General features: G+C 39.3%; 1 protein-coding gene across 4 annotated transcripts in view; it reads right to left on the bottom strand.

Annotated features, from left to right (window-relative positions):
• The window catches only part of FAM135A (family with sequence similarity 135 member A), a 141,883-nt gene that overhangs the window by 7,275 nt on the left and 113,982 nt on the right, over positions 1–20,626 (bottom strand). For 3 of the 4 annotated variants that reach the window (XM_019537608.1, XM_019537609.1, XM_019537610.1), the window contains 2 exons: positions 12,156–12,307; positions 9,868–9,978 (listed from right to left, as the gene is read on the bottom strand). In XM_019537608.1, the coding sequence (XP_019393153.1) occupies positions 9,868–9,978; positions 12,156–12,307 (263 nt within the window). The remainder of the gene's footprint in view (positions 1–9,867; positions 9,979–12,155; positions 12,308–20,626) is intronic. The other variant, XM_019537612.1, reaches the window with a different exon arrangement.

The following is a 20,626-nucleotide window of genomic DNA, read 5'->3' as shown; positions in this document are numbered from 1 at the left end:
GAGAAAACCAGGATCCATGCTGATCACTGTAGTAGCTTTCTCCGGAACCACTTCACTTTGAGTTCATCTTTCTTGAAAGCAAGTAACCAGAACTATACATAGCATTCAAAATGAGGTCTTGCCATTGTCTTGCACAATATTATTAATACTCCTGTTTCTACTGAAGTTACCTTATCGCCTACATCTTAAAACTGTATTTGCCTTTGAATTTTATCTGCCAGCTTGGCAGCTCAGTGTCATCCTATGATCAACCTAGATATGCAGATTTTTTCTTTTAAATGCTCTTGACTGATCACTGCCCATCTTATAGCAGAAATTCATGTTACTTGTCTGTAAGAGTATACCTTTATGCTCTGCACTATAAAATGTCATCCCTCTCCTATTACGTAAGTCCTGAAGATCACCTAATTATCCCTGCATGCTATTCTAATCCTGTGTTGATGATTTCTGCTAACTACATGTAATTGGTCAAATTAATTAGCATACCCTTATTTTGTATGCCAATGTCAAAAAATGAAGAATGATCCTTGAGGTACTCTGCTAAGAACCATTCTCCAGCCATTTCAGCACAAGCATCTCACCGCATAGTGCTGACACATCACCTATTTTTTACTCCCTCTTCATTTATGTGGTGAAAAAACCTTTTAATTTCTTTGCAAGGTCTAGCTCAGCACTACAAACCATTCGTTTTGTAATACTACAAAAGTATAGTGCTATGTAAGTGTGCAGGCAAGCTTTCTAGCCAAGGGGTGACAGAGGACTGCTCCTTAAATTCTCTCCTATCAGTGAGCTCAGTAACTGCCTGGCCTCTCCAACAGGCTGTCAGGGATCAGTGGTTCTTCCCAGTATTCCTACAGTGGTGGTGGCAGCTCTTCCTGTTGCTGCTGCCACCGTAGGAACAGAGGATATTCCTGGTGTTCCCTCAGGGGCTGTGGAAGCAGGAAGAGCTGCAATCACCCCCTTGAGAAGAGTGGCTTTTCCCAGTTTTCCTAAGCATGGGTGGCAGCACTGAGGTCTTCTATCATAAGAAAAGTGGCTCCTCCTGCTGCACTCCATAGCATGTCTTCAACAGGTCACTGCAACTGAGTTAACTGCTATGGACCCAGGTGCTCTCCCTCCCCCACCACTCTCATCAGCACTACAAAACAGTATTGCAAAAAAGGTCCTTTTTGAAAGAGGTACTATATTTTGTGGTGATTTCATCATCCTTGTAGTGCTACAAATAGCTTGAATGGCTAAACACTCACTTTCTGTAGTGCTACAATGGCATACATAGTGCTACAAATGTAACACTTGACCATGCCTCAGGAGGACTTCTTTATATCCTTATAACTTTCAGACCCTCAAGAGGCAGCTTTCTTTGCAACAGTCTCTCTTTTTGTTCCATGTTTCCTCTTTGCTTACACCGACTCATCTTTTTGAGGGAGCTGGTTATCGTCCAATTAAATTAGGGGCCCTTCTCTACAACATTCTGCCCCTTCACCCTTCATTGGGATACACATTCCAAAAAGTTTTTGCTACTTGGACTTAAGGAAATTCTAAGCCTCTTCCACACTCAGATCTCTGAGCTCTTCAGATCAGTTGATGCTACTGGTTGCCCTCATTTCTCAAAATTCAATCTTTGAAATAAACAGGTCTGTATTTAACATTTTCTGTTCTATCTTTCCACTTAAATCATATCAACTTGGGATCTCTCAATCTGAGTTCGTTTTCTATAACTAGTTCTTCTATGTCTTTGTGCTTATGAAAAAGAAGTCTAAAATAGTATCACTTCATGCTGGTTCTGTAACTATAGGGTGAAAAAAATCTGCCAGCGATTACAATCCATGCATAGCAGGACCCCACCTTTATTAGAAACATTTGTTTTCCATTCTACATCTTGGAAGGAAGTCTGCCATAATAATTCTTAGTATTGAAGTCTCAAACTTTTTTTTGATGTAAAGCTTTTCTTATCATTCTTGCTAGTCTGAAGCCCAGATCTGTTAGTTTCCAAGTTACTCAGGTGAAATCCATCTATCAAGAATGCCATGACTTCTTACCCCACAAATATCCCCAAACCTTCCACATAAAACCAATCCTTGAACCCTTTGTTTGTCTTCATTTTCTTGCAACATATTTGCTCACTTTTTCTGAGGATCAAACGAATTACACTGAAGATTACCTACTCATTATTACACAGAGCTGGGGAATCTTCTGCCACATATAAAAAAGAATTCCAGATAGCTTTACAGTATTGGAATGATGCTATAGCCATGATGGTCCAGGAGATATGAGGGGCAAGGATTTTTGTGGGCTATCTTTTATTGGAACAATAAATAATAATAAGCTAAATAAATAATTTCAGCTGGTTCAATAAAAGACATTACCCACAAAAATCCCTGCTATTCAGCTTTATATAATTTCTTTTTCTTTTTATTGAAAATAATAAAGAATAACAATCCATTTCAGCTTCATTAGTCAATTACATCATTCTTCAACATAGTTGCCTAGCCAGTCATTCACCATTTTCTATTCCAGGTGTTGGCAATTCCTACCTAAGTACAGTATTTTGCATTTGCCCATCTTGAAAATCAATGGATGCAATTTAAAAATGACACGTGGAAAGTAATGACTGCACAAATACATGATGGGGAAAAACTGTCTAGGCAGCAGGTCTGCAGAAAAGGATCTTGTGGATACTACTATGATCCAGTGGATCACAAACTGGACACAAGTTAACAATGTCATATTACTGTAAAAAAAGCAAACTAATAGGTGTAATCAGGAGTGTCATATGTAACAGCCCTGGCACACATTCACTTAATGGCATTACGGAATCTGATCCACAATCCCAATAATGCTGCCTGTCATGCCACACTTGCATGGCAAGACATGTGATTTTGGGATTACGAATCAGATCCCAATCATGCTACTACTACTTACCAGTGTAGGAAGAGTGTGGGATCATGATCTTGGGCTTCCGCTGCACTGGCAAGTTGCAAGGCAGGTACCCACAGCCTGACATGAGCTTGTACAGTATAGTGCAGCACTGGGACCTTAGAGATCATTTGAGAACCCACTCCCAATTAGCTGCAAGTTCCAGCCTCTAGACCACACCAGGGCCAGTTCAGGGCCCCAGTTACTCACTTATTATCAGTGTTCATTGCAACTCCAGTACATTGACCATACAACCATGGTCATTCTGTGGAAATGGAGATTTATCTTTTCTCAGTGCATGACTGGACTAGGAGGGTGCAATCCTTCTAGCTGGTAAAAACCTCTTGTAAAGCTGCCACTGACTGAGCAACGAAGACAGGGCTGATGCACCATAGGCCAAGGAGTTGGCTTCTGGCACATCCTGGCTTGTTTTCAGTGGTCAAGCAGCAGAAAGCAGAGAGGGGTTTGGAACAGAAGGGCACCCCGATGGCATGCAAACACCCTTGAAATGTGTGTCAAGGCATGCCCAAGCTGCATTTGGGGTTGAGGCATGGCATATGTCCATTCCAGTCATGGGACCCACGGCTCAGTTCACATGGATAGCAAATCTTGTGTGTAGCACAGTTGCACACACTAGGACCCCAGGATCAAGGAAAGGTTCCCATCATTCTTGTTGTTTATAAAAATGATTTCTGTTGTTTGAAGAACTGCCTGAAGTTGGTGTAATACATCAGGGTATTGGACACGGTCTTTTAAACTGTCCTAGGATCTTGACTATCATGGAGTCTAGTATAGCTCCTATGAATTCCACGCATTGCATCAGCATTAAAAACGATTTTCCTCATGTTGACCTGTAGGTCCAGACATTTGTACAGTCGGAGAACAGTCCGCATGAAATCCATAAGTTCCTGAGGACTCTTTCCCTGACATGCAAATCTCCATATAGGTACGTTGATAATTATTTTCCTTATAAATGCAGCTGCTAGTGCTTGGCCTGGGATAATTCCTAACCTGTGATTTGGTGGTTAGAACATTCTGCTTGGAAATCAGAGAGATTCGGCTCAATCCCTCTGCAGGAGAGGGACCTAGAACTCATGTCTGTCCCTTCCGTGGCAACCTCAGCTGCTCAATTATTGCGGCCAAAACACAAGAATGGCTCCCCACTTCATTTTTCCCAAGACTTATGCCAGTTTAAATGCATGCATAGTCAAGTAGCCATGAGCAAGTATATAGCCTACTGCACACGCTTGGTTTAAGTGCTTATATTTACACATCTACACTGCAGGATAACAGAATTGCAAACTGTGCATGAGTACCAAAAACATCATTAATGCAGCTGAGTAAGTGCCATGTAGGCACACACAGTATAATGGAATTCCATCCCTGGGGTTTTGTCTTAACTTAGTTTCAGGTTTAGTATGATTTTATTTATTTATTTGTTTTACAATTTTACATGCACCCAAAGAACACAAAGTAGATGTTAAGGGCTGGGGCTCTCAAACAGAAGATTTTTTTGCTGTGGAATGGACCTTTTTAGGGATGTTTGATACCTGTAGTCATGATGAGCATCACTTCATTATTTATGCTGCCCTGAATAAAGATGCTGTATCAACAGAGTCCAAAACAACTTACCAAAGACACCTTTACTGTCCACTGACCTTTCTTAGGTAGTGTAAGACCTTTCTTAGGTACTGTTCTCTTTGAATAGAGTCAATGCATTTTTTTATACTTGAGAAAAATAATACTGTACCAAAGCACCTCATGATTTGAGACATTAAACTGCAAGCTTGCGGACAAATCATTTTTATGACCCAAGATATAATTGTATCGAGTCAAACAACATTTATATATTACCCAAGAACTTACCAAGAAAGTGGGAACCCCAGAATCTGTCACTGAAATTACTATAACCATGAATACAAGTACATTTAAAACGCTCCAAATTCCACTTCCGGCTACAGACAGCCCCCACTGGGGCTCTTCAAAATCACCACAACCATGTGGCAGCATGCTTTACAGCCAGGGGGAGTGACAGAGAGTTGCTTAGTGCTGTTGCTCTATTCCTGCTCCTAAACAGGAGGAGAAAGGGGAACAGCAGAGCAGACAGCCAATGAGCGCTCTCCTGTGTGCTCAGCTTCCAGCCCCCCATTTCTGGAAACCAAGAGACATGTAAGGAATCATTATCTCCAGCCTCCCACTAGAACCAGGACACCAGAGTCCTCATCCCCCTCCTATTAGAAGTGGGAGACCAGAGGCAGAGAGACACTCAGGGATTTCTGGTTTCCAAATCAAGGGTTGGAGAGAAAGATTCCTTGCATACATCTCAGGTTCTAGAGATTGTCACAGACCACTAAGGAGAGCACTCATCTGCTGCTCACTCCATTCTCCCTCTCCCCCCCTGTGGGTGATATCGGGAGGAGGGCAGAGCTCTGTGAGATGCCAAAGGGCTGAGCAACCTCCTGTCACATAACACTTGAGCATGCACACAGAACGTGAAGTGTTTCAAAGAAGTTGCTACTCCATCCTGGGTCTATTTTAGAGCACTTCTGCCATTTTTAGAGTGATTCATTGGGTGTATATATTTGTCTGCTTGTCTTCTGAAGTGCTTCAAATGTCTGTCTAGGGCCCACATGACATTGCATTGATCATCTCACTCACTCTCTTTGTCTGCTTCCAGACAATATTTATCTTCAGCCCAAGAGTCTTTCAAGCTTTAGCTTCCATAAAAAGTGCAATTTATTTTTAATTTTCTATTAAACATCAACTGGTCAATTAACTAATTTTTTTCCTCTTCAAATACATTTTTAAATAGACCATATAATTTTTAATTGATTCATTTTTCCTCTTTCAATTTATTCTGAAAAATAAACAATATGTTTTTATTTTACATGGAAAAGGTAAGGCTACAATTTAAGATTCTATTTATATTAAGCACAGAATTAATGTTTCTGTTTTTACATTTTTGTGTCTAAAAGGTAGAACAGAATCTGCCTCAAGGTATGAGTGACATGTTGAGGCTGCCTCTAATAATAGTGGCTACTTGCCTATCAAGTGTCTACTGTGAACTGCAGAATTAATGACAATGAACTGTGTTTTGACTATTTTTAAATACCCACAACTGTGACATAAAAAAGTACAACTGAACTCACACACAAACCATACACAGTGATTTAAAGCATGGCAGAATTTGTTAATGACATAATTTAAGAAATTATTCAGTTTAAGAAAGGTGCTTGCTATTTTATCAACTGCTATTTATACATTGCTAACCTGTTACAATTTACTATGTCAGGCTGCCTTAGTAATTTCTTAATTTTCACAATATGATTGAAATATCCAAAAAGCTTTCAAGTTATATAAGTGATAATTATAACACTAATCTTGCACATGATAAAATCCTACAATTAAGTCTCTCATGAATATTCTATGGTGTTATGATTTTATAGTCATGGAAAAAGCATGTGCATTTATTATAAATCTGTATTTATTCAACTAAGTATATTTATATTTACTCTTAACTAGAAGTATCACACAAAGTATTTATTCATTTATTCTAATTTGGAAAGCAGGTATTGTCAACAGTAGTCACCCTTTCAGAGCACAGTTTTATCTAAGGCTGTCCTCATTTCACAGAAAAAGCCTACCCAATTAAAGAAAATCATGCCAATTCCTCCTCTCCTCAAGTACCTATTCAGTTTAGCACTATCAGTTTCCACAGATGACCGTTAACATAGCATGAATATAGCTAATGAGCTAATAGCGGATATAGCCATGAAACAATTACATCTACCAAACTTTACCTCCAAACTGGATAATAAATCCAGTGCTGCCCATACATGACAATACTGTCACTTCCCTCACAAAAAAAAAAAATATTTGTTTTCCTTTGCATTCAGGTTTAAATTATTATAACATACATTTCTGTTCATTATTGTGCTTATTTGAAGGTGGAAAATATACATAGTTTTTATTTTTAGGATGGTTCTCTTACTAACCTTGGCAAATTTGATAGTCTAGTCCAAGCTGCACAAATGCAGCAGGTTTGAAACTATCCTGATGTCTCAAATGACCACAGTGTGAACTCTGCCAGATACTTCTTTGGCACAATATTGGAAGTAACAAGGCAAAGAGGCAAATAATAAACCCTGCAATTAAGATTAAGCAAGAAAGACCGGACTGGAAAGAGCTCATTAAAAAGCCTCAATTTAAGGTTTAATTACTAACAAATGATTGGTAAACCATGAATATTATAAAGAAGGGGGCACATATAGTCTTAGTCATATTAATTACTGAATTACAGAATCCTGTATAGTTTATGATTTCTATATTGTAAGAGTATTCTTATGTGAAGTTTTCTTAAGTTGAGAGACAAATACAAAGAGGGATAGCTTTGCTAATGCAACTATAAAGTAAGGAAAGAAAAGCAGGTGACTGACAAGGAGACATTTCTGACCAATGGGGGAAAAGGATGAAAAAAAAAAATCTTCCTTTGTCAGAAACTGAACTTTCTAAAGGACATATGTTCCAAAGTTCATAAATTTTGTTTAACTGCCACTGTTCAAAATCACTGAAGAAATGGTTTAAAGCCATTTCTCAAGGGTCTCAAAAACGCAAAGAAATTGAAGAGCCCATCAGGAATTTTGCCCTTTGGGTCCCAGTCCAAAGAACTAGAAAGAACTGAAAGGACCGACGCAGTAACATAACTGAAAAATTGTCAAGGATGGATAGCAAGTAGTAGAGCATGCTGGCTCTCTCTATGCTGGTGAAAATAATTCAGGTTAAGTAAATTATAGAGGACTGAGAATAAATTAGCTCAAGAAGTGAAGAACTATATAAGACGACCTATAGTAAAAATATGAACTTAGACAAAGCACAGACCACTGAGAACCTACACTGTGTGCTGTTTTGTACTGTTTATCTACCAATTACCGAATCCACTTCAAGGTTGTTTGTTCTCACTAAAGCTCTGTACTGACCAAGAAACACTTACCTTAGGAACTGCATTTCAGAATGATAGTTTCATTCAATCAGGATACTTCAGCTGATGGCACACTTCACAAGGTCTGAGGATAAATCTTTCCCAGCTAAGGGCTTGAGAACAAGCATCCACTGGAGTGTAGTGAGAAACTGAGTCTTGCTATCTTCATAAAATCATGTTATTAAGTAATTGATGGGATCTTTTGAATTCATCCAAATTTTTACTTTTATTCAGGAGCTGCTAAACTTCAGGAGTGCAATGCCACACTCCTTTTAAGAACAATACATACATATAAAGAGGACCTAGATATTATGGTGATGGATGCTTTAAAAATAAATCTAATAAAACACATTAGGTTTTTTGGAAGCTATATAATAATTATTCATAACAAAGAAAAATCTTGGCAGGGAACTTAAAAATATGAAAAGAAAAAGTTCTAAGTAACTATTTTTTCAGCAAAAAAGATGAAAAGCTTGATTATACTAGACCAGTGATTCTCAACCAAAGTGATGGGAGTCCCACCAGGTCCTTTGAGAAGTGCCACAAGGTGTGAGGAGACAAGCTAAGCAGATACATGCAGGCTCAGGCTTGTCCCTGCCTGAATGATCCCCCACCCCAAACCCTTCTGTAAGGAGGCAAGCACTGTAATATATATATTAGTTTTTGAAATTGGATGCCACTCAATTCACAGAAGTTATGGAGGGGTGCCTCGAGTCCAGTGAGAAGTGCCTCAAGTCCAAAAACATTTGAGAACCACTCTACTAGACAAAGGAAGGTTCTCAAATCAATCAATCAATCATGAGACTAGGGAGATCTGCCCAATGTTCTTCAAACTGAAAGCACCTATAGATCTCTGAACTATCACTTGACTCAGAGAATGAATACTATTTTTTCATTTCAACACCTTTTGCCTTTTCCTGCTCATTTCATAGGTTTCTCTGTGGCTGGACTTACATCTAGGAGAACAGCAGTTGGACAGATCAACATTCTCCCATCCATGCTTTCTCTTTGATCTTCTCCCTGCCATGTCTGAGACCAACTCCCCCAGAAAGTCAGATCTCTGACTGCTTTGATGGAGAAGCAGACTTCTGCTACAATCACTTAAACACCTCTGCCTCAACACAGTGGCATACATTCAGCAATATCTATCTGATGATTCCTCATCAACTTTATAATGCCTAACTGTGAATAAGCCACAGGTGATAACATTTTAGGGCATCTACATGGTGCAAAATAGCCACCTAGTGAGACACACTAACTAGCTGTGAACATGCTTGCTCTGGAACTAATTTGCAAAGCAGAGCTTACTAGCCCACACACAGTACCACTTGTGGCTATACTACTTCCTACTTGGAATCTAGCCTGTGCACAGCAACTGCATTGTATCTTAGTATGATACTGGCCTAGATATCTTCAATCAACACCTAAACTTATTATCATCTACTGGCACATGTCAAAACACAAGAAAAAGAAATGGAGACAAGCGTGTGAATGATAACATGGGGACAGCTGGAAGGCTAGTAAAAGATTTTAATTAATTTAACTTTAAGTGTACTTTGCTAAAAGTTGGAGTTTTATTACATCAATCATCTCCACCTGGAACGGTCTCATTGTAGAAATTTTACAACAGAAGTTTAAAGTTTGAAAAGCACTCGATCTAAATAATCAAATAGCTCTACATGTGGAAAAACACGAGTAATTCTAAGTCTTGATCCAACCTCCATGAAGCTACTGACCAAGTGTGAGAGTGCAAATCTACATATGGCTTGGCTGGCTGTACCAATCACAGCTTCAAGTTCTTTAATGCTAGTTCTGCAATAGTCTTCCTACCTCAATGTAACTAAATGTCTGACATGTTGCCTATGTAGTTTATTACTTCAAGAAACAATAAACTGTTTCTAGAAAAATTAGAAAATAAAAAGGAAATGGAAGTATTCAATAACATGCTAGCAGCTAACACGAGCAAAGCTTACCTGTTTTTTTACTAAGTTTGTACAAGAAGGTTTGCCGGGGGTCTGAATGATCTCGACACGTCAGTTGTAATAAAGAACCCGACTTTTTCCACTTCTGCATAAACCAGAGACCTGTATTGTTAGGTACAACATAAGTACAGTTCCACAATACAATCATCACTAAACATCAGTTAAGTGTGTAGTTACTGTCCATACATTCAGTTCCCCCGATTCAGTTATTTAGCAGTGTCAGTATTATCAAGTCCAAAATCATTTTATATTTATTTCAGCTACTATTTCATCCTAATGGATTTAATGATAGTAGTCCTTTGTTTTCAATAAGTACATATTCTTAATGATAGGAAATACATTCTTTTACCAGAAAATCAGAATATGTCCTTAAATATTAACCACATGGTAATATGCAGACACAGGGTAGAGCCAAAGGCTTACTTGGGGCAGTCTCAAAAGCTGCTGCTCCAAGCTGTCACAAAGTAACAGCTAGCAGGTCCCCCTCCCCTTTAAAACCACTTAAAGGGAACCTTTGTCTAAGCTAGGGGCACAGAAAGTCTGACCTGTGGACCAGATAGAGCCCACAGCGGACTCCATTTCCCAGCAGCTCCTGCCCATGTCACTGCAGCCAGTTTTTATGAACACCCTAGCAGCAGCAGTGCCATGACAGTGCAGGGCCAGTGTTTCCATGGAGACCGGCCCCAGCAGCACCAGCAGGGTATGCAGCTATTCCAGGGCTGGGATCTTGTGATGGTGGCAGCATGGTCTGGAGCTGGGGCAGAACTGCAATCCGGTGCCCGCCTGCCCCAGGCAGGGATGCGCAGGCAGCAGATCATGGCTGTACTCTAGCTCTAGACCATGCTGTCACCACTGCAAGATCCCAGCCCTAGTCTTGGAGCAGCTCCCCTTCCAGCTGCACTGCCCTGCTAATGCTGCTGGGGCTGCTCGTAATGAACCCTGCCCCAATGCTGTCACAGCCCTGCCATTGCTTGGGGTTGCCATGGAAACTGGCTGCAATGATGCAGGCAGGGGCTGCTGGGAAATCGAGTCTGGCCACCAGCCAGACCCACCATTTTGCCCACCCCTGGGTCTAAGCCCATATTTTTATATTTTAAAAAAGTTTCAAACATTGTAACTTTGAGATATATAATGTTTGAAAGAGTAAAGTATACAATTTCTTTGTGATTTATGTCAAAATTTTCTCCATAACAGGGCATAATATACACTGAGGATTACATATCATACTCTGCGTGCCAAATGTAGAAAGTCCAAGCAATTTCACTGATTTGTTTACTCCAAGAAATTTGAAACCCTTACCAGGCAATTTAGGTGGTAAGGTGCGATAGGGTGCCCACAGTGTCTCATGTATTCAGCTTCCCATGCTTCAAAATAGTGATTGGGGTGCTTGTTCAACAACCGTTACTTAAAGCACCCCAGCTGCCATTTTGAAGAGTAGGGACACTGAATACACATGATGCCGAAGCTGCTGGAGCATGCCAATTAGGAAATGTTAATCAAGTCAGTTCTGACATATCTTAATTCAGTGTTTGGCACGTGTGTAGGTGCCCTTTAATTTTAGGCAAATAATTCATGACAAACTTCACTTCTTCCTTTTCACTAACTGTACACAAGCCATCATATAGTTTTCTTAATTATGCTATTAGAAATTACTGCAGAATAATTTGTGTTGTTTACCAAACACATCCAACACAGAATATTTGAACCCTGTTGTTTAGATTTAATGGATGCAAGAGTCATAAAGGGTTTGATTATATTGTACAAGGCTGAATTGTACTGAAACACACTGTACTGGCCCTGTGCACACTGGTTCACTGGATGAGAGAGCTGGAAGGGACCTCACAAGACATCTAGTTCAGCATCCTGCTCAATTCAGGATCATCCTTGACTAAGCTATCCCAGCCAAGTGTCTGCTCTTGAAAATTTTAAGGGATGGAGATTCCATAACCTCTCTAAGTAGTCTAGTTCAATGTTTCACCACCCTCATAATAAGAAAGTGATAGTATATATGAATGAATCTCTATTTTTTTTTTGCAAATATCTTAACAAAAACTGGCTCAAGCACATTAGTATACTCCCATATGTATGCTCAGGCACTACAATAAGGTTTCCCTCTGCTCACAAGATCAGACCAACAATACATCTGGTTCTTATAATTCAAGGAACAGAAAGACCTGCATACTCCTTTTTAATTAACAATTTACTGGAAAAGATGTTGAGCCATTCTCCCCCTAAATGAATTTGTTCTAAAAATATACCATTGAAAATAACATTTTTACCTGTATTAACAAGAGCACTGCTGTTGTACAGGGTACCAAGATGTGGTCCAGACAGAGACAGGAAAGTGTGAAGCTTGGTGAGGTAATATTTAAACCGAGGTCTTGTGAGCACTGAACGGATTATTAAATTGCCCAGCGAATGTCCAATAAAGCTATTTAAAAAGAAAAATAGTAGTATAACATGGAACCTGAAGGGAACTTTTTTAAAGTGAAAAGTGAGAACAGGTGCCAGAGTTAAAGTCTGAAGGAGCAATGAAAATGCATTTTTAAAATTATTAATAAAAGTACTGATATTTTCTATATTGCCCAATAGTTTAGACAGAAATATTTCGGTCATTCCTTTAGAATTAGTTACCAATAAAAACATTATTTGAGTAGAAGCACAAAGGCAGGCCCTCCACCAAAACGTGTGAAGTATATTGTTTCTGAACTAATTACCATTAGCACCAACTGTTTACTAAATATTAAGTGTGATGCACATGACTCAATAAAACATAATTTTGCCACTTTTGATGGTTGTGAAGTTTAATCGGCTAGATGCATGCTAGTTACCAAGAAAACTTGCAGGGTGCAGGAAGTGCTCCAGTGAGGAAGAAAAGGTTATTTAAACTAATATGGACAAACAATTTAAGCTGGAAGCAACATCATAAGTATGCTTGCTCAGTGGACTGAGCACTAAAGTCAAGTTAGCTACAACAGGAGTACTGTGCATGTCAGGAGTACATCAAAACTGATACCTCCTTTGTAGCATAATGTGGTCCTTATCTCACTTGGACCTGCTGGTAATAGTATAATAATAATAATATTAAGGTCTACCTTGAAAAAATCCACGTAACAGTTTATACATAAAGCGTGTGTGTGTGTGTGTGTGCGGGGGGGGGAGGGGACAACTACACATGCACATTTACCACAGTTTAGGTTAGTGCATACAGTAAAATCTCTGTTATTCACCAATCGGAATACCTTATTAACCAGAATTTTGGCACGGCACCAAAAGCAGCAGGATGGACATGGCACCATGCCTCTTTGCCTTCCACTGCGCTCCTGAAAGTGGTGGAATGCATATGGCGCCGCACCGCTTTGCCTCCTGTTGTGCGGGGGGACAAAGCTTGCACACAGTGGCAACCGCCACCCACAAGCCTGTGCTACCGCTGCTCTGTGCGCAGCTGCTGCCGCCCCTCCCACTCTGCAGCCGGCCGGAAACTCCGTGCCTCAGGTAACCAGCACTTCTAGCTTACCAGCACCCCCCATCCGCCACTCGTGCCAGATAACAGGGATTTTACTGCACTAGATCAGAATGTACTTCTTCTATCAGATGCATGTTGCCTCCAGAAAGGTGAAAAGGAGCTCCATTAATGTGGTTTAAATATACCAGTATAGTTTCATGTTTGGGGTTAACTTGCCCCTTAGCTCCCTGCATTCACCTGAAACTCAATCAATGTCTTAACCACAAGTCATCCTTTCTCCTTGCTTCTTGTATTACTATATTCCTAGACAAAAAGCATTAAAATGAATTTAAGTTGTGAATACCCATAAGTAATTTACTGCAAACATTATTTGGTAATCATTCTTTAAAAGAATTATAAGCCCTAGAAATTAGTAGTTTAAATTTAATTTTAAAAATCCACATGTATTAAAAGTATTAAATTGCTGAGTTTGGTCAACAAAATCTTAAATCTGACCTAAGTACACATTTCTAAGAACAGCTTACATTTAAAAATGGCATTTTTATTAAAACAGGCACTATCATTTCTTTCTAATATGAAACTGAACAATCTAATTACATAATTTTAGATCAGTGCCTTTAGTAAAATAATGCATCTCTACTGAGATACAGTATATCTTTTGACAACAAACAGCAACAAGGAATTGGGATTATATTTGCCAATTTAAATTTTAAATGAAAACATATGTTATACACAGTCGCATGAAAAAGATAGTAATAATGTACTTGCCTTTATTGACTTTCTGAAAAATAAAGATTTGAGATAGTGCATATAACCTTACAGACAATTTGTATCACCTAGGTGAGTTAGTTTTTAAAAATAATAGTATCCAAAGTGTAATTCTAATATTGCTAACCAGAGATTCTATGGTTTTCTCTGGCTTCTACCATTCATTTCATTTAGTTAAACAGAAAGACTATCTACCATCTTAATGGGCGAAAAGTATCTGAGGATCCAATATTAACCTAAATTACTGGATCAGACAACCTTAGGCAAATCTGAGTATTCCCTGAGCTACAATGTCTCAAATCTGAAAAAACAAAACCCATTGTTAGGTAGAATCTTTGCACACAAATCAAAGATATTGACAGCTAAAGCTAAAACTTTCACACAGGTATTCAACATGAGCATAAGCTCACCACCTGTACTTCTATAGGAAAAACTGGACCTAAATTCATATTGTTAAAATATAAGGAGTTTCCTGACTTGAAACATTAGGACCTACAACATATTTTAATTCAGCTTTAATATGATTGAAATTCCATTAGAAAAATTAATCTGCCTTAAAAAAAAGTCACTAGAAAATAAACAAACCAAAGCATCTGGAATGAATTGTTTAATTGTACACATCAAAGGGCTAACAGTTTTAGTCCTAATTTTCAGAAAAAAATAATTATCAAATAACCAACCATGTGCATCTCAAAGATGTAAGTGAGCATTACAATAAGCTTTTAATGTGACTAAATAGAAAGTGTTATGAGCCTTTTCTCAAAGATAATATGAACAAAAAGCTTTTTAATGATGTTAGGTACAAATATAAGCCCACCTCACATAGAGAATCAAAACTGTAACTATGCAACGTGATTTTGAACAGCACATGCGAATATTATAGGCCTTCTGCTCTGCACATAAAACTTCACACATTCAGGAGACTGTATAATTTCTGGTACCATAAACCATATAATAAAAACTACAAATGAGGATTACAACCTAGACCCGTTTAGGACCAAAAAAACCACAACACAATGGACCCTCATTTCATGTACGTTAATACACAAATAATTTAGTGGAGGTTTGTGTGATTTCATGGTAAATTACTATCATATCCCCATTAGCAGGATGAAAGAATTGCCACAGTAACCCATGGGCTTGACCCAGCATACACCAAAGTCCTTAGACAGGGCTACAGCACTTTGAGAGGTTATGTGATCAGTTATCGAGATTAAGTCTCTTCTAGCTCTTAAAGTTTGCATGCAGAGGTGCTAAATCATGTAGTAACATTCTGAATAGACTGAAGATTGGACATGAGTGATTTTTGGGAGACTATATAGGTCTGAGCAAAACAACAAAGGTAAAGAATGAAATTAATTAAAGGTAAATTCAACAGAATATACCGAATAGCTGTTGATGTGTGCCAAATTTTGGAGTGGAGAAAGGATGAAGATTAGAAGCTAGCAAAGTTATGTTTAAAAGAAGGTTGCATTTGAGAAAGCAGATGGATGATTTAGAAACATGGCTGGAATATATATTTGCCTCAAAAGAAGAAAATGTGTTTTCTTCATGTGCAGCTAAATCTAAGATAAGCCTATTTGTGCTAAAATTCAAATAATAAATTACCAACTCCAATAAAATGCATAGCTAGTCTTTCTGTATAACACAAAGTTAGGCAGGACTACTATGTGCATTTTTCACCCCCCTTAGCAAAGAAAATAGCAAAAGTTAATGTGAGTATATCTAGAGATGTCTATTAGAAAAATGGGTCCTTTTAACAAAAATATTTACCTTTTCCTAGTGTTGTTCTCTAAGAACTGCTGCACATTCATATTACCCTGTAACTGTAGGCAGGCATTAGTGTACTGGAGCTGAACTGTTTTCTGTAGTATTACCTTTTGGGGCAAAGCAAATAGCTTCCTTCTTTTTAATTCCAAATGTGAATCTACAGAAGACAGAGCTACTCCAAGTTTCATTCAGTTCCTTAATGCCAGAATCCCCATATGTACACTCTGAAGCAGAAGACACAGGGTACCATAAAAACAGTACAAGATATCGTGAACAAGTTATAGAAATGTGAATAACAGCTTTTGTTTCTTCAAGTGTTTGCATACCCCTATATCTGTAGATGGCTTTAATAGTGCCCAATGATGTCTCAAAATCCATTTGAAAAGAGTTCAGAACAGTTTAAAAAACTGCATTTGCTCTAAGCATGCCAGCAATGGTGTAATGTTTGAGCAGACATGTCTGGATGACCAAGAAGCTACTCTGCAGATGCCCAATATAAAAAGAAAGTTTTCTGAAAAAACCACCAATGTAATACATGCTTGTGACAGATGCATTGTCTCAAGGTCAACAACAACCAGCTCACCAGTCTGGGCAGTCTGCCCACCTATCTCATCTGCCATGTCTTTGATGTAATGAGTAAGTTGGTTCTAGATGGGAGGCTACACCTTTAATGCCATAATGACTAGGGAATACTACACGACTCTGACCTTCCCTTATCGTGTCCCATGCCTCACAGATCTTACACTGTCATCAACTCTATGTGCCTCCTTGATGTCGAGCCCTTCGGCTCCTGTCTCTCTGCACCACTTGTGTGCCAAGTTTTCTGGTGTTTAGCTTTCTGTGTTTCTCTCCCAGGCACCTGGTTCTCCACCTTTCTCTGGCACCTGGCTCTATGCACCTGGCTCTCCCCATCCATCACTGGGTTCTGTCCAGATCATGTGCTTTCTCCAAGCACTAATGAGACCTCCAAACCTCCCCTTATAGCCTCATCCCAGTCCTCTGGAATAAACCATAACACAAATACAAGCCCCTGGGCCACAACATAACAATGCTAATGGAGACTGGGTTCTGCCTCTTTAAGAGGGTAAAAATTCTCCCTTAGGACCACGTCTCTTAGCCTTAGGTACCTTAGACTCCTGGATCCTCACTGTTCTTGCAGGCAGCAAAGTAGGCAGCACCTAGTCTCAGGTAGTTCGTTTGTGCAGGGGCTCCTTTCCTTGGCAGTTGCTAGAGAGAGAGCCCCTACTAGCTCCAGCCCTAGATTTATATATCCCCAGTGCCCTGCCCACTCCCAGTCATCTGACCAGCTGCAGGTGTTGGCCAATTATCCTCTTAGGCTGTTGCTCAGGCAACTTGCAGCTGTGGGACTCTGCCTAGCCCTCTGAGCAGCCTGGCCAGGCTGCTTCTGCCCTTTAAAGTAGCAAGCACATTTTGGTGCTCTGCTACAGTGCTGTTGTAGAGAAAGCTAGAAGTCTGTTGCAGATGTTTTATTAGTTTCTTAACTTTCTAATAGTGTCCTGATAATTAACCCGTGAGACAGCCTGTGCCAAGCTTGGATGTCTCTTTATTTTTACAAATGAAACAAATGGACAATGTGATGTCCAGAAACACTTTGTCCTCACTAAGCAAGGCAGCTCAGTGACCAGCAAGTACATGAAGTCTTTTTTCATTTGTATGCTAAGATACAGATTTAAATATTCTTGACTTGAAAGTCAAACATTTTGGAAATGCTCTCACAGAAGTCCTGTCTCTGTGGAAAACCATTAATAGATACCTTACCAGAAGAGCTTGTAGTACACCTAATCTTCTGGCTTAATGGTCACAAAAATGAAACTTCAGCTGACACGTGTTTCACTGAACATGTTACCACTGACTTTTATGGTGCATCATCAGAGCTGATAGAAAGAAGCTTAAGTCCCATGCTGGTGCTGGGTTTCTGGTTGGAGAAGTAAGAGTAGAGTATAATCAGACTTTTAAGAAGTGTGGATTAAAATGCCCTTGAATCATGATGGATAATATCCGATATCACAGAGAAATGAACAGTTAGGGAACAGATGGATAGCCCTGCTTCTTCAAGATGAAACGAGTAGTTCAGAATGTTTTGGATTTCAGTGTGATATAGGCTTTTTCCCCCATGTGGAAAAACTGTCTTCTCTTTAGTGATGTATGTGCTTCTGGTGAGATTTTCCTGATATTACGCAAGGCATTCAGGACAGCCAGGAAGAGCTTCTGTCTGGATAATCTAGCTACTCAACATCCAAACTGTGAAATGGAGACTGGCAGGGATGGGATGGATACCTATGATATCCATAGGTAGGCTTTTCCAGTGGTAGTCATGGGTGGTTGAAGCAACAACGTGAGCAGATTGGAAAGCCATGACTGCTTCAACCATGGCCTGTACTATTAGAACTACTGTGATTTAGTCCTGTTTCAATCTTAATATCATCCACTGTTCTACACTCTTGGAAGGTAAACAGAACAATTCAGTTTATGATGCAGAAGTTGCAGAGTTTGATTAATTTCTGGCACAGTTGATTAGAGCTATTACTACTTGTTAAAACTACACTGTTGAGATCAGGTAGGATGGCATACCATCTATGCATCACCCATTTTTTAAGCAGAATTGGGGGCAAGACATACATTAGACCTTTCCCCACAGTAACAGGAATCTTTCTACTAAAAAAGTAGGACTGAGGTAGATACCCTGATGACATTTCCTTTTCCTAGGCAACAGGTCTGTATAAGGACACCCTGAGTCTGAATTCTGGCCAACACTAAAGTCTCCTTTAATAATCATCCATGATCATTCCACAACCTCCTGCTGACTTGGTCTGCCAAGCAGTTCTGCACTCGAGCAGTAAACAGAATCTGTCTGTTTAGGATGCAGAAGCTCCAGAGTTTGATGAATTTCTGACATAGCTGACTACAACTATTACCGACTGTTCAGATTATGCTTTTGAGATCAGATAGGAAGGCATACCATCTATGCATACCATCTGGAGCTCTTCACATTCGTTCATACGGAGGGATGAGCTTGTGTCCAAGTCAACTGGACAGACAAACCACCTTAAGGTGGATGTGTCCACGTGCCCCAATGTCTAGAATGGTGTAGAACCTATCCTGAATCAGACAGAGGTTCCAGAAGTTCTCTTCACCTAGAAAGAAGCATTGCTCTAGTTTCCTTTCCTATTCTCAAAGTAATATCAATTTTGTTGCTGAACTCACTGGATTTTGAGACAGGCAGTCTCTCAACGTGGAAATCCAACTTTCATTTATAGGCTCATTTATAGGACAAGTTAGTATCTAACCATTCTTTGTTGCAAAAATATCTTTAGAATGTGACCAAAATGCAACCAATGAAATAATGCTTTGGGCTTTCTGCAAACCCAGGTGAATATTACTTCTGAGGTATGTACTGTGAACATCTAACAAAGAATGTGAATCCCTTCTTCAAATACAAATCCCAACAAAATGTTAATTATGGAGATCAACTGGTTCATTTATGAGCATGGTCAGTTTATATGGATAGATGGCATATTCTGAACAGCAAAGAGGGTCCTCTATAGCATTCCAAGACAATCAGCCAGGAGGGCCCAGAAATCATAGCAAGCAACAGATAGTAAACCGCTTGTTACTGAGAACATAAAAGATTTATACTAGGTCAGACCCAGGTCCATTCAACCCAATATTCTGCATTTCACCGTGGCCCAGAGCAGATGTCAAAGGAAAGAGTATTAATACAGGGACTATATAAAGACTGATCTGTCCCCCATCCCTTTTCCCTAACAGCTTCCTATCACTTAAAGACCTAGAAAGTTCTCATTTGGAAATCACCCCCTTTAATACTTACTGATGGACCTATCCTGAATAGATCTGTCCAATCTGTTTTTGAATATGGTTAAACTGTCAGCATCTACAATATCTTGTTGCAAGGAGTTTCACAAGTTAATTATGTGCTGTGTGAAAAAGAACTTCCTTTTGAGAGTTTGCAACCTACTTCCTAATAATTTCCTTTTGTGTCTCCTAGCTCTGGTATTGTGAGAGATAAATAGCAAATCCCTATATACTTTCCCCACACCATGCAATATTTTATGCATCTCTATCATATCCTCTCTCAGTCTTCTTTTCTCTAAACTTAATATCCTAACCTATTTAGTCTCTCCCTGTACAGAAGCCTCTCTATGCCTTTGATCATCTTTACTGCCCACCTCTGTACCTTTTCTAGGTTTACTATATCCTGTTGGAGATGACAAGGGGCCAGAAATGCAAGCAATATTAATGGTATGGGTATACCATAAATATACAGAGTAAATCGATGTAGTTTTTAATTCCCTTCTTAATAATGCTTAATATTCTATTTGTCATTTTGACAGCTGTTGCGAACTGTGATGATGTTTTCAGAGAACAGCCCACAATAAATCCAACGTCTCATTCCTGAGTAGCATCAACTAGTAAAAAGCTCATCATTGTGTATGTGTATCTTGGATACTTCCACACCTTGCACTTAACACTGAACTTCATCTGTCATTTTGTTGTCCATTCACTCAGTCTTACAAGATCCTTCTCCAGTTCTTCACAGCTGACTGGTTTTTACCATCCTGAATAATTAGGTGTCATCCACAACCTTACCTATCTCACTATTCACCTCCTTTATAAATCATTCAAGGATATTTTAAAAAGCACAAGGCTAAGCACAGTCCCTTGGAGGACCCCTATGCTTACCTTCCTCCCTCCTGAGAGCTGACC

This window comes from Crocodylus porosus, unplaced genomic scaffold, assembly GCF_001723895.1.
Source record: "Crocodylus porosus isolate Cpor-Errol unplaced genomic scaffold, CroPor_comp1, whole genome shotgun sequence".
Lineage (NCBI taxonomy): Eukaryota > Metazoa > Chordata > Crocodylia > Crocodylidae > Crocodylus > Crocodylus porosus.
The sequence above is the reverse complement of the archived record's forward strand: the minus strand, read 5'-3'. Positions and strand labels throughout refer to the sequence as shown.